The 15,928-nt window shown below is 42.6% G+C and overlaps 1 protein-coding gene across 3 annotated transcripts in view; it reads left to right on the forward strand.

Annotated features, from left to right (window-relative positions):
- Nucleotides 1–15,928, forward strand: part of LOC139981128 (autism susceptibility gene 2 protein homolog) — a 175,701-nt gene that overhangs the window by 46,349 nt on the left and 113,424 nt on the right. For 2 of the 3 annotated variants that reach the window (XM_071993311.1, XM_071993313.1), the window contains exon 2: nt 440–544. The exons of the other annotated variant lie outside the window; for it this stretch is intronic. In XM_071993311.1, the coding sequence (XP_071849412.1) occupies nt 440–544 (105 nt within the window). The remainder of the gene's footprint in view (nt 1–439; nt 545–15,928) is intronic. 3 annotated transcript variants of the gene reach the window in all.

The raw sequence follows: 15,928 nt of genomic DNA on the forward strand, positions 1-15,928 counted from the left end.
TGGCCCTGTGAGCCAAACTCGGGATTGTTTTGCCACTTTGATAAACAAGAAAGAAGAGCCAGCCATTACATACAACATCCATGTATACATTCCAATGGCATTGTAATAATAAATTGAAGGGGAGGGAGGAGGGGTGGAAGGTGATTCTTTGGTCATGGCAGAATGCCAAACATTTTTGGTTGGTTTGTAGCAGGTAGAGTGTTTGCTATGCTAAAAATATCCAGAGGTCCAATGATTGCATTATATACAGTGTCTCAACATACATACCTCCACACAAGAAATACTGTAGGAATATAAGCCATGTAAAGACTAAACATTGACTACTGTAATTCTGAAAGAGAGCTGGTAATAATAGCAGAAGTGTACAGTAGTATGTTCCAGAACTAAATTGGCTGTTTGGAGAGCGTCCAACTCAATTGTCTTTTCTTTTTTTATCCAGAGTGAGGGACAAGTTCGCAAGGCAAAAACTCAAAAGCCAGAGAAAGACTGCAAGAATGACCCAAAGAATGACCGTCTTAGGAAGAGGACTGGGATGAATCGTCAGGTAAGGTGGTCCCTAACGTGGTCTACAAAAAATGCCTCCAAATCGTTACATTGTCTTCGTTCCTCGCTTGCCTGTCTCCCCACAACCTTAGCACCTCCTTTACCGTGCCTAGAATGAACTGGTAACCGTTTAACACAGTGCGCCCTCTATGATCGGATCCTTTGGTCAATGCCCTTCTCATTCTACCATCCAAAGTGCCAACATTGTGCGTTTTGTTGTCTGGATTTCCTACAGCAATTTTCGTAAGGAAAATAAACTTTGAATTTATAAACGATACCCATTTAAATTATAAATGTCCTAGGTATACCACATCCTGTACATTTTGAAATATCCTTTACATCAGAATGCATCCTCCAAATTATAACTTATATTCACTTAAATAACGCACACCAGGATATACCATGACCACTCTCAGCTATTCACTGTCCCCATAACTTTTCATATATGCGATGGTACTACTGGCTTTGTTTTGTCCTCCCAAATAACCCAAAATTTCTATTTCAGTCTACTGCCCTCAATTTTGTTGTTTACGTTCCTCTTCTATGAAGTACTTCAGTAGTATAACATGTAACTACATACTGAAATGCCAGCTAACTTCAGGAGTGTTCAAACAAAATCATAGGGAACAAAAGTGATAATTCTTTATTTTTGAAGGCTGCAGTCACATGTAATTTACTTCGCTCCTCGCTTACCTGTCTCCTCACAACCTTAGCACCTCATTCTACCGTGCCTATAAAGTCCTGGTAAAATAATAACACTGTGCGCCCTCTATGACCGAACCCCCCCCCTCGGTCACTCCTCTCTACTCATTCTACCATTAAAAGTGTCTTCACGTGAATTTCTTGTGGATATATTTCCCTTGGATTTCGTCTTGGTTTTCTTTAGCGATCTTTGGAAGTTTCTTTCCTCGGATTCTTAGGAGTATTGCAGTCCTTTCCAGCCCGATAAGTATCCTTTTTTGTTGAAAGGGAGGGTTTTGGGGACTGTTTTTATTCCTAGTGCGTTTCCGCCCTTAGGTTTTTTGCGGGGGTAGCAGTTCCGCGAACTGCCTAGGTTTCCCGCCATTTTCCCTTCCCCACGCTATAGGCGTGTCGTTGTATTTTCATGTTCATAGCATGTCTACATTGTATTTCTATTCACGATTTCTTCTTCTATATTTCGCTCTCTCATGTTCTTTTTCAGCTTGTGTTGATTTTGTTAGGCCACTTCGTAGCGTTTTTCGTATTTTGCCGTTGCTAGGTTACGCTACGTACCTCTACTCACCGTTATGTACCTCCCGTTATCTCCCGTTCTCTTGTTAGTTTGCATTTTTCCGTAAGCTTAAGAGTTAGTCTTTCCTTAATTCGAGCGTTTTAGTTTGTCTCGTAACCAGCTAAAGCTTTTTAACTACTCGATGTTTCGGCCAGGCAGAACCTGGGTCGAACACGATTTCTGTCCTAAGTGTAGAACCTACACCAGACGGGACCCACGCCTGGTCTGCATAAATTTTTCGCCAGCCCAGTGGCACTAGATAGACCAGTGGCTTACGAGTCTAAGAAGCAAGCTTTAGGGCAGGCTGGACTTGATTCCTTAGGCCATCGGTGCCCCAGAAAAAGATATAGGAGAGACAAGAGAGAGAGAGAGAGAGAGGAGGAGGGAGAAGTGGTGAGAGAGGTGGAGGAAAGTGGCCAGGAGAGGGCCGAAGGAGAGGTGGAGAGAGAGAGAAAGAGTACCCCTAACGGTCCCGGCGACGTCCGGTTGATTACGGCCAGAGGGAAGGGCAGGAGCAAGGCTCCCGCCAAGAAAAGACCTCTTGAGAAGAGGCACGGCTCGGCCGGGCTAGAGGCAACGTCTCAGTCCGGGTCGCAGCAAAGAGTACCCCTAACGGTCCCGGCGACGTCCGGTTGATTACGGCCAGAGGGAAGGGCAGGAGCAAGGCTCCCGCCAAGAAAAGACCTCTTGAGAAGAGGCACGGCTCGGCCGGGCTAGAGGCAACGTCTCAGTCCGGGTCGCAGCAAGAGAGACCCATGGAGCGCGGGCTACAGGCCACGGAGAGCTCGGGTCCGAGAGAGAGAGTACGACCGAGGGGTCGCTGAAACGGAGCCGGTCCCATAGCAGGCTCCGGGAGCCCGGGTCCGGCGAGAAAAAAAAAAAAAAAAATATTAAAAAAAAAAAAAAAAAAAAAAAATCCCACCGGAAAGGACAGAATGTCCGGGTCGAGGAGTACCGGCGTGGTGGTACCCGGCGTGGTACGCACACAGAGACGGGCTCCGGGAGCCTGGGTCCGGCGAGGCCCCGGGTCCGGCGAGACCCCGGGTCCGGCGAGACTCGAAGGGAAGGCAGAACCGAGGTTTCACTCCAGATCCGAGACCGCCCCCGGAGCCGGGAACCAGAGCTATACAATCGACTGCTGGGTCCTCAGAGATTGGCTCCGGAGGGCCCGGGCCCGACGAGAACAGGGGCGCAGGGGCAGAAGCCCGGTCCGCAGATCTCCAAACGGGATCCAAAACTGGTCCCGAAGTCGGGAGCCTACGAGAGTAACAACATTTACAACTGCGACATTTACAATAACATTTACAACTACAACAACATTTACAACAAGATTAACAACCGCTAGGCCCCCAGAACGGGGTAGCAGGTGCAGAAGCCCGGCCCGCAGACCCCCTAACCGGAGCCGCGGCCGGTCCTGAGGCCGGGAACCGATGAGATTACCAATGCCGGGCCCCCAGAACGGGGTAGCAGGGGCAAGCGCCCAATCCGAAAAGAGAACCAGCCCCGAGCCAGGTTCCCACGGCAAAGGGAGAAATACCTATCCCCAGACACCGAACACAGACATCGGTGCCGAGGAGCGATCGCAACCCCTAGATTTCGGGGTTACAGAGGACGGTTACTCCCGCTTCCCAGAATAGGGGGAGTGTCCCCCCCCCCCCGGAACTAGCAGCTTGAGCGGCGACGACAGGTTCGAATCATTTGCGGGAAAACACCGCTACCACTACACATCCCAAATGTGTGTTTATTTATCGAGTACCTGCAGACACTCAGGGGTCATATTCTCCTCGCTAATTATACTCCTCTCTAATCATAATTCATCGCCATTTGCCTAGGTTAAAATCTTACTTGTGTTTAAAAACACTGTCGTTTAAAACACTGGTGAACCCACTTCCAGAACATGTTAAAATGCGTAAGACTGAGGGGTTTCAAATCGGTTCTCATGACGTACAGTATTCCGTTTACTTTAAAACCTTGGCAAACTGCTAGGAAGAGAACTTTCTCGAGACTTGGCAAAGTGCCAGGAAACATAACGCTCATAGATCCTTGGCAAACTGCCAGAAAAAAAAAAAAAAAAAGGTACAACGTGGCACATTTGTTAAGAGAGGAGGGGGGCCAAGCAGCCACCTGGCTTGACACGTGTAAGCTCAACTTTTACCGCAACGAGCTATCGACTACGTGAGCGATCCTATGGAATAAGCCTTTCTTCCTATTTCTTTGGTGAATTACCAAGACAAACGCGTTAGTAAGTTGAAAAAGTGGTAGGATACAACCCCAGCAAGTTACAAGCGCTAACACGCTCCGAACATACAGCATGCGCTTCATGAGCAATGTTCGATGTTCCGACATCTTAAGCAGAGTTGCATTTCGTAGCACCTGATGGCCTAGTCTTGACTAGCCTAGGCGCTAGGTGGTTTCAATAGGAAGCTGGAAACCTTTACTGCACTACGAAATGGACACATCTCGACAGGAAGAGATTTGAGAAGTAACGGGTACGTTATCATAACATTCAATACGTGTTTATTACGTTAAATGTGGTGTTGATAAAACGTTGACATAAGATGTCTATGAGATATTACGTTATATTAATGTTATATTAATGTCTTAACGGAAATTGTTTTGAAATAATAGCCCCTAAAGGGTTTCGGTAACATATTTCTTACACCTCTAATAACGCTATCATAGCAAAAGACTAAACATTTAGTAACGCCTTTGTGTTTGCTGAGTAACTCCCTGGACTCCGTTAAACAGCCAGGATTTATGAGGTGGAATTTCCACAAACCCACCCTACACATCCTCTGTTGGGAGTTTGTTCCTGGTGAGTAGGGCTGTACAGTAGCTTAGTTAGCTCAGTGGTTAAACCCGGTGCCTTCCAATCAAAAGGTCCCCGGTTCAAGTCACCCCAAGATTAATGTATGTTGTCCAGTTACAGAGCTGTTGACAATTCATAGTCATGGACATTAAATATGAATGTACGAGACTGACTTTGGTCAGCTTGCGGCTTTGATAAGCCAATGAGGCTTCTTCACAAGTTCCTACTTGCAGGATGATCTAAATTACATACACAAATACATACATATACTGTAGTTGTAAACTGTAGTTGTAAAAGCCACATAGCAGCTGTAGCATTGATTAAGACTCTGATGAAGCAAACTATCCATTCAGTACTCAATTTTTGGAGAGCACTGTGGTCAAGCAGTGTAGGCAGTGTACTGGTGATCTAAGGCTTGCAGGTTTTAGTCCTGGCCAGATCATTCTGTTGTTTCCTTGGGCAAGGCACTTTATCTCCATTGCGTCTTTCCATCCAGGAGGGATTTCTCTCTGTTTAACAGGTTATTTTTGAGAAGGGTAATATTGCTAGCGCCTCTGGCTTCGTTATCGATAGATAGGCCGGCGCAGTTCAACCCTCAATATTATTATTAATATTATTTTTCATGGAAAGAACCTCCATGAAACCTCCCTACAGGGTACAGCTTAGGTCTACATCATCAAGGCAGTACTTTTCTTCAGAGGTTTTCTGATTGCAACTGGTTGATAACTAAAGGGGTCATCAGCGGTACTGTGGTACTGCAAGCAGTACTGCGAGTGCTGCTGTATTGCAGGCGCTAACAAGGTCATCATACAGGCCACTGTCCTTGACTTCTCTAGCAGCATATACAGAGAAACCACTTTCCTGCACCACAGTGGCGTCAGCAGGGCAAAGGATCGGCCTCAACACCCTATTTGCAAAGATAACCAGGTTTCATGTACTTCCACCTCGCTCTCAGGACTGTGGGGTTGGGGCTCTCTGGAGCCCTCCCAAGCCCAAGTACAGGGCACTTTGATCACCATCCTCTCAGACAACACGATGGTGGTGGCATACTGCACAGTAGCTACATCAATAGACAGGGTGGCACCAGGGCAGAGAGACTGTGCCGTCTGGCATGGGAGACCCTCACCACAGCTGCAGAATCTGGCACGGCCCTATGGGTCTCCCATATAGCCAGAAAGGAGAGTGTGAGGGCCGATGCTCTGCCCAGGGGACAACTCGACCCCGACGAGCGAACCCTTCGCAAGGAATATGCGGTAGGTTTTTCCACATGTTCGGCATACCTCTGATAGACCTGCTTACGACAAAGGGCAACAATGGGCTGCCCATCTTTTGTAACAGGCGGTCCCACCTGCAGCCTTCCACATAGCGCCAGGTCCCTGCCTTGAGACGGACCAGAGGTTTAAATTCTTCCCCCCCCTTTGGCATGATCAGCCAGATACTGAGGAAGACTCGCAGCTCCAAGGGTAAATTCATCCTAGTGGCTCCCTCCGGACCCCGGGTCCCAGGCCGCAGGTCCCACACGCAGGCCCCAGACGGGGACGTCTGGTTTTCCAGACGGCTCCACGCTGGGCATTAGCCCAGACATTGACCAGCTCACCAAAGGCATGGCTAATCGCCGTCCACGAGTCAGACAGTTAGCCCCCTCTGCGGGGCTCTCAGCAGTGCTGCATGCCCTGGCAGGGCCGCTGTACGAATCAACGGGGAACGCTTCCCTGGCTGCTCTTACAAAGAAAACACTCTTCGTCATTGCGGTAGCGTCAGCGTGAAGGAGTTACCTCCAAGCCCTAACAACCAAACAGAACCACATCAGATTCGAGGGCCATGGGGCGAGGACGGTTCCAGACCGGCCCTTATTGCCAAGAACCGGGCCTTGACTTTCTTGCCCGGTGACATTTTCTTTCCGGAAATCAAAACCCTTTCATCAGTGGCTGAGGACAAGCGATGGTGCCCAGTCAGGGCACTGAAGTGGTACTTAAACAGGACAGAGAAGTTGAGACAAACAACCTCCCTTTTCATCCTGCCACGACCACCTTAAACAGCAGCCGCCAAGGATACCCTATCCCGATGGCTAGTAGAGATGATCCGCCCGTTCACGATGGGGGGATACCCGGCCAAGAGATCACAACATCAGTGGGGCCTCGGCTTCCACAGCTCTCTCTGCCGGTATCCCGATACAGGACATCCTCAAGGTGGCAGCGTGGAAAACACCAACTACGTTCGTCGCCTGTTACTTACCGGACACTCTACACGCCGAGGCAGCTTTTGGTAGCTCGGCGATGCGAGGTCCGGTTGGTATTTGGTCCCACCCCTCGGGCCTCCCACCATCGGGCAGTGCCACTCGGTGCTAAGGTTGTGAGGAGACAGGTAAGCGAGGAGCGAAGTAAATATTCCAAAACTTACTGGTTTGGATATTTACGAGTGACGAGCTTACCTGTCTCCATTCCCGCCTCCCTCCCCCGAGGGGGTGGGACACAGCCGGACGGGGGAGCAGTCGTTCGACTAGGCTCACGACTCCAAGCACAACACCAGATAGACAGAGCCAACAACTACTAAGAGTCACCGGCCAGGTCTATCGGTGAGGGTAACTTTGCACCCTGTGTTTTTCATATGCGTACTCACCTAAGTTGTCTTAGGGTTAGCAAGTGTTGGGCCTTTACAGGATGAGGCTCCTTGTTAGGAAAAAGGGGTAGTTTCGCCTGCAGGGCTCAGGAGAGTGTCCCCCCCCTTACCCGCTGCGGCGGGGAGGATTACACTCTCCCTGCTAGGAAGGCATCAGTGCCTTTTGCTAAGGGCTCACCTTTGAGAAGTTTAGTCGACGGGAGTCCTTGGGGGTGGCCAGAGGATTCTGGCCACCCCTATTTCGGTGACCGTGAGGCCACTTTTAAGGAGTGGTCTCATGAGTAGTGAGGAGTGACCGAGGGGGGGGGTTCGGTCATAGAGGGCGCACAGTGTTATTATTTTACCAGGACTTTATAGGCACGGTAGAATGAGGTGCTAAGGTTGTGAGGAGACAGGTAAGCTCGTCACTCGTAAATATCCAAACCAGTAAGTTTTGGAATATTTGTGTCACAGAGATCACCATGAGGAAATTAACATAAGAAATGTAACATGTTACATTGCAAAAAGCACTGCATAGTTTGCCAAATAAGGGAATTTACTTCCCTTAGTGTCAGTTTACAGATTGTTTCTAGAACAAGGAAATATCTTCAACAAGGTGTTAAAGGAGCTGCTGTTTTGTAATGATATCATTTCATTGCTTGTTTTCCTTTCAATAGATTCAGAAATCAGAGAGGGCATTATTGAGATAAAACTTCTAGTAGCTATAGGAATATTGTTGATGTTTTTATTGAAAAGTTAACTGGGCTAGCTCCCAACTTCAAAGATCTGTTGTGAAATTATTGCAGCAAAGAAAAGAAAAGAAAAGAAAGTTGGAATATTCCTTAAATTAAATGTCTCATGAGTCACTAACCTGACACAGTTTCTAGTGTGACTATGATGGTGAGTGGTACCGGGTAGCAGGTAACCATTATTCTCACCACTTACAGTGAATTGTTTTCTCTTCTGTTGTGGAGTTGATCTCATCATTTTGTGGATGCTACCCATTACTAAAAAAATCGAACTAAAAAATTTAAAAAAAATCCCTAGGAATGTAGGTCATCAGCTTGAGTTTTCAAGTTTCATTTTCAATAATTGAGTAAATACCCAACATTTTGAAATTTTTGAATCTGTTTCTACATATGATACCACTCACTACCAGAGGTGCATATAGGTAGTTTAGGCAGTTTATTGAACCAGGGCCCCAAAGGTCCAGGGACATCTTTGAGCTGGTTCTGACATTCTCAGTCAATATATCTCAACTGCCAGTCATACAGAAGAGAGAGGGCCTCCAGCATTCTTTGCAACGATGTGTTGTAAGGTCAATCTAGAATTGCACAATGTTATCCCATCATAAGACAGAAACCACATGAACAGTGTCACAAAGTTCAACAAATAAACCCTTTTATCTGTGGAGGCTAAAAGCCAGAGGATAGCCACATCCCACATCCCCACATCCTTATTAAGACAAACACAAGTTTCCATATTAAATGGTGCAATGGCGCCCTCAGTTTACTTACAGCTTATATTTTCTCTAGTTTAATATTTTATACTGCCCTCATATGATGAAACATACAGGTTCCTCCTAATCATTATAAAATGTTCATAAATGAAATGCCTGAAGTATGATATGCTGGCTGTACAAATATAATGAGTTGATGGTGGGTAAGGGGGTTGGTGGTCAACATCAACATAGCCCCTGTACTTGATTACATAGTGTATAGTATCTATTGAAGTTTAGAACAAAAGGATTTCCATATCACACCAAGTAAATAAATATATTGATTGCATGCTTAACTAGGGTTGGTAGATGTAAGAATATTGAAATGTGGATGCAGGGTAAAAAATTAAACAAATTTCTAGAATTCACTAAAATGTGACCCTGGTAGAACTTGTCAGCTTACTGTGTTGTATAATTCAATCCTGATGGTGTCTTATTAAAGAATAGAGTAACACAGTGGTCATAAATTGACTTTACACCTTGCTTACTTGTCTCTCCATAACCTTAGCACCCTTGTTTTACCGTGCCTAGAATGAACCGGTAACCTTTTAAAACCGCACGCCCTCTATGAACGGCTCCTCTGTTAAATGTCCGTCTCATTCTACCATCCAAAGTGCCAGCATTGGGCAATGCAGTGATGGGGACTTAATTTTACTTTTTTTTTTTTTTTTTTAATGACAGCTACTGTAGCAGATGTTGTCATTGGGGATAAATCAGTTTACTCCTGGTAAATAAATCTATGGCCATGAAACCATTAGGCTCCTCCATCTGTTTAAACACTAAAACATTATTTACCTGGTTGTCATTGTAGCATATGACATACATACATATATATATATATATATATATATTTATGTATATAGTGATCTGCCAATGCTTGTCGGCGCCGGTCCACCCGGATCGGCACTCTCAAAAGCCGACTGGCATTGAGCCAAGAAAGGTCTTTTTCCGACCGTTACAAGTTTTGAATGAAGAAGTAATATAAATAAGTTTTATGTCATCAAAATTCAGATGTTCAAATGAATTCAATTTCACAGAAGATGAAATTGTGTACCATCGAAAACATTCTCAACTTGCATGAGAATAAAATAAGTGACACATGGCGTGCGTATATCCTTTCCACACGTCAAAACCTTTGAGCTTTCACCGCACTTAATATGTGACTACATAGCCTTGTAAATAAATTGATAGTTATTTTGGGGGACTATTTGTTACACACTATCCAAGACATTAATCGTTTCAAATAACTCAAAAGATTTGATTTCCCACTGCCCCATAATCACATCCTCACGCCCCATAATCACATCCTCACACCCCAACCAGTAGAGCTGTTTGTTTCGGAAGAATATCAAAATGACTGTTGATGAGTTCATCATTGGGTAGTGTACTGTGGATGGCAGTGTGATGTGAATATTGAGCAATCAGTTTAGATAACAACATCTGCTACAGGGAGAGTTATCTGTCACTGCTCCCCGATAGCACTACCTGCAAAATCATCTCTTTTTGAGATTAAATTGTGTTTGTAATAAAAATCTGCCCTGGCCTGGTGGCACTTTATATATTGCTTGATGTGATGATGATCTCAGTATAAGACCTGAAATGCAGCACATAATACTGATAATGATAATAATCCATTGCCTTCATACATTGAGAGAATTGCAAACAGTACTATGAGGAAGGGTGGGGCGGGAGGGTTCAGTAATTACCTCTGATAATACAAAAACCAAATCAATATGATTAACAGTTAATGTGACACATATGGGATGATCACATTAGCTTGTCATCAGTCAATTAAATTCACAAATATCTTAATAAGTTGAAGTGGGAACATGATTTTACAGTAGAGGAGGAGGTGGAAGGGTAGAGGGAGGGGGTACTGGGGAGGGAGGAGGAGACTGGGGGAGGAAAAAGCAAGAAAATCTGAAACAAAATGATAAAGGTACACCTAGAAGACAACTCCTGTAAAAATGTGAAGACTTCAGGAACTTTCTTTCGAAGCATGTTGCTTTGCGGGAATACACACTGACAGTGTTGTAATACTGCCCTCTAGTTTCTTCCAGAGAATAATAAAGTTTGGTTGTAAATGTTGATATTTAAAACTAAAAAAAGAATTATATTAGCTGGATTCAATGAAAGGGAACAGACTTGCATTATTCTGCTGGTATATGTACCAGGTTCATTTACTGTTTCTTGATGACACAACAGGATTAGGTAGATCTGCACATCAGATATGTCTGGGATAATTGGCATGTAGCCATCACAAATTTACTGATCTGTGTGAATACATGAATAGTATCTCATGATCTTCATTGCACCAACAGATCTTGGTGACCATACTATAAGGGTGATTAAAGCTGTGTGCAGCTAGCTATCAGAATAGCAGTCTTTTGCTACTGTGTCTGTCACTAGTCTAAGTTAGAGAAATCTATTCATTTCATTGTTGTGTTGAACTAATGATGGTGTACTTTATAAACTACTGTACCTCTCATAGAAATGTTTGGCTATAGAGGTACTATGTATTATCCTGAAGGCTTGTAGCGGTTCTGTGAAAATGAGGCTTCAGTCTCACCAAAACATTGTGTTGAGTGCATTATTTTAGAGTTGCAACGTCAACTTGATAGTGGCGAGTTTGGTGAACATGGTTTTTTGAGACCAGGTTTGAAAAGGTTGGAAAAGTGAAAGATCAAAGCAAACATTAATGTTAATCCTTAGTGTAGTGTTTTCAAGCTGGTAACATAACTGGATTTATTATCACTGAACAATGGCTTATAAACACTTCAACAGTGTCAATAATTAAACAAGCAATATCTCAATATCTTAACACATCCTGAATATAGTTCAATTTATAGTGACAGCTTAGAGATAAGCAACTACTTATGAAAACCCCCCAGAGTAACCTGAATTAAATGAATGAAATTGTGATTATGGTGGGTGCACTGGTTTACTATATTGATAATATCAGTCAGTACATAACACACAAGTACATAATACCCACAACACATATGGGAATGGAATCTGGCCTTTCTATAACTGCCCAGCAACATTTAATATCAAGTGGTGACATTTTGTGATCCTAGAGGTCACACACTCAAAGATTTTCAATTTTATGTGTTTGATCTTCCATCAAGTGGAATGTTGTATTGTTGTGATTGTCAGGTAGTTAACGATGCACTTTGCTCCAGTACAAAGAGTCCTCAAGTGTTTGTAGAGACATTGGTAGTAATAGTACGTTAGTAACTGTTGCCTTGTGGGCAGGCAGGCAGCAGACTTTGAATGTGACATAAATTTGCAGGAACACTGTAAAGACATTCCCCATTGTATGCCAAGGCTGTAAAATCAGTTGGTATACTTGTGAGACAGCTGGTCAGTACTGTATGTCAGTAAGTCTCTAGGCTGCCATGCTATTATATCATAGCACATGCATGTGAATGCTATGTCACTAACTACAGGCTTCAGAACATCTAGTTGAACATTTCAAAACAATAAAGTATCAAATGTAATCCTGTCATAGCAGAGCTAACTGCACTTCTAGCCTGGAACTAATTTGCATAAAAATTAATTCAGTTGCTTGACCATTCGTTTGAAATAAAACAAAGTTGGAAATATTTCAGCCTTGAATACAACACCTTTTGCCGTTTATTCAACTTTGAGAAGCACTGTGCCGTTGTGAGAAAAAGATGAGTTTTCAAAAGTACAGTACTTAGGTGAAACTTGAAGGTGACCCTCAGAGGATTGTTTTTCACTAGCCAAAACACAAGAAGGCCGGTCATATCAGGATTGCTACAGTAGGCAATACAGCAGTAATCTTAATGTCGACTCCAAAGTTGCTTTACCTATCTGAATATACCAGTGCTCAGATGTTTTTACAACAATACTTTTGTCTCGAGCTAGGTTACCTTGTCCACACTTAATCACTACGATAAAAAGCCAAGCAAATGTTTGATGTTTGTGTTTGTCAACATGATAAAGAAATTTACCAGGGCTGATAACAGATACTTGTTGATCTTTCTTATCACTTCAAAAGGTGATAAGACAAGATACCTAGACTAACCTTTTAAAACAAATCAATACATGTGTTAAAGTATCATCCAAAGGTCAAAGGTCATTGCATTTAATATTCTTGACTTTCTGTCTAGAGTTAAATTGGACCAGTGTCACAGTGGTGTACTGTGATCAATCTCTATGGGATAATAATTGGCATATTATCAACCTGTTTGGTATATATACTGGACATGTTATCGTCTATAGGATGTACCTGTATAGGATATATCTGATCTGACCTAGACTATATCTGACATCAATTCATATGGGATATGCCTATTTCTGTATGGGATATGCCTGACATCAGTCTGTATGGGATATACTGTATGCCTGACATCAATCTGTATGGGATATTAGATCAGACCTCAGCTATATCTGACATTTATCAATTCATATGGGATGTACCTCTTTCTGTATGGGATATGCCTGACATCAGTCTGTATGGGATATACTGTATGCCTGACATCAATCTGTATGGGATATTAGATCAGACCTCAGCTATATCTGACATTTATCAATTCATATGGGATATGCCTCTTTCTGTATCCATGGGATATACCTGTCATCAATCTGTATGGGATATAACTGTCATCAGTCTGTATGGGATATAACTGTCATCGATCTGTATGGGATATAACTGTCATCAATCTGTATGGGATATAACTGTCATCGATCTGTATGGGATATACCTGTCATCGATCTGTATGGGATATAACTGTCATCAATCTGTATGGGATATAACTGTCATCAATTTGTATGGGATATAACTGTCATCGATCTGTATGGGATATAACTGTCATCAATCTGTATGGGATATAACTGTCATCGATCTGTATGGGATATACCTGTCATCGATCTGTATGGGATATAACCCATCAATCTGTATGGGATATAACTGTCATCAATCTGTATGGGATATAACTGTCATCGATCTGTATGGGATATAACTGTCATCAATCTGTATGGGATATAACTGTCATCAATCTGTATGGGATATACCTGTCATCAATCTGTATGGGATATACCTGTCATCGATCTGTATGGGATATAACTCATCGATCTGTATGGGATATAACTGTCATCAATCTGAATGGGATATAACTGTCATCAATCTGTATGGGATATAACTGTCATCAATCTGTATGGGATATAACTGTCATCAATCTGTATGGGATATAACTGTCATCAATCTGTATGGGATATAACTGTCATCAATCTGTATGGGATATAACTGTCATCAATCTGTATGGGATATAACTGTCATCAATCTGTATGGGATATAACTGTCATCAATCTGTATGGGATATAACTGTCATCAATCTGTATGGGATATAACTGTCATCAATCTGTATGGGATATACCTGTCATCAATCTGTATGGGATATAACTGTCATCAATCTGTATGGGATATAACTGTCATCAATCTGTATGGGATATAACTGTCATCAATCTGTATGGGATATAACTGTCATCGATCTGTATGGGATATAACTGTCATCGATCTGTATGGGATATAACTGTCATCGATCTGTATGGGATATACCTGTCATCGATCTGTATGGGATATACCTGTCATCGATCTGTATGGGATATAACTGTCATCAATCTGTATGGGATATAACTGTCATCAATCTGTATGGGATATAACTGTCATCAATCTGTATGGGATATAACTGTCATCAATCTGTATGGGATATAACTGTCATTAATCTGTATGGGATATACCTGTCATCAATCTGTATGGGATATACCTGTCATCGATCTGTATGGGATATAACTGTCATCAATCTGTATGGGATATAACTGTCATCAATCTGTATGGGATATAACTGTCATCAATCTGTATGGGATATAACTGTCATCAATCTGTATGGGATATAACTGTCATCGATCTGTATGGGATATAACTGTCATCGATCTGTATGGGATATAACTGTCATCGATCTGTATGGGATACAACTGTCATCAGTCTGTATGGGATATAACTGTCATCGATCTGTATGGGATACAACTGTCATCAGTCTGTATGGGATATAACTGTCATCAATCTGTATGGGATATAACTGTCATCAATCTGTATGGGATATAACTGTCATCAATCTGTATGGGATATAACTGTCATCGATCTGTATGGGATATAACTGTCATCAATCTGTATGGGATATAACTGTCATCGATCTGTATGGGATATAACTGTCATCAATCTGTATGGGATATACCTTTCATTAATCTGTATGGGATATACCTGTCATCAATCTGTATGGGATATAACTGTCATCAATCTGTATGGGATATAACTGTCATCGATCTGTATGGGATATACCTTTCATTAATCTGTATGGGATATATTTGATCTGATCTCCACCAGCTATAACTGACACATCAGTTCATCGAAGATAAAGCTGATCTATCATTGGTTATTGGATATGCCTAGCTTTATTTTTAGTTTGGTTGAATATGCATCATTTAGAAACTGTTGGAAAGTCTTTCCCAGGCTAAAAACATGGTAAACATATTTTCTTATATACATTTAGACCTTTTGAAATGGTTTAATTTCACAGCAATGCTATTGTTATAGCATTGTAGGTGGAGATAGTAATGCCAAACTGTGAATTTAGATGTGTGGGATAATTGTTGTTTTATTTGGATGAATCTCCGTCATTTGTTAATCCCAAATAATAAATAAACTTATTTTTCCTTGCTTTATATTCTTACCTGCTGTACTATCACATGGTTTTGTATTAATACTGTCTTGACAGTTTCTTATAAAGTATGGTTCATTGTTTGCACTCTATGTATTTTGCTGTTTCTTAATGTGGCCCCATCTTCCTAGTGTTTTGGTTCAAAGGGACATATTTAATGAGGCATGCCTTTATTAAAAACTGCCTGATTGTTAGTTGTTTCTAGAATCCTAATGGTGGTCGTAGAGTAGATTTCAGAAGAAATATTTAAGATCTGTTAACTTTTCAAGCTAATTCCCATCCTGCAGGGCTGTCTCCTACTTTCTGTTATTCCACATTATCATCAATTGGATGATGGTCTTCTACCTGTGATAGTATTCGGTCCGTGCAGGCGCACAGGCCGCAACATGCACCCTTAGTTATATTAGCTACTGCTGCTTTACAGAGATTACCAATGCTAAGAGTCTGTATTCCGGAAGAACGCTAAATGCCAGGAGTGGAACCCA

This window comes from Apostichopus japonicus, chromosome 15, assembly GCF_037975245.1.
Source record: "Apostichopus japonicus isolate 1M-3 chromosome 15, ASM3797524v1, whole genome shotgun sequence".
NCBI classification, from domain to species: Eukaryota; Metazoa; Echinodermata; class Holothuroidea; order Aspidochirotida; family Stichopodidae; genus Apostichopus; species Apostichopus japonicus.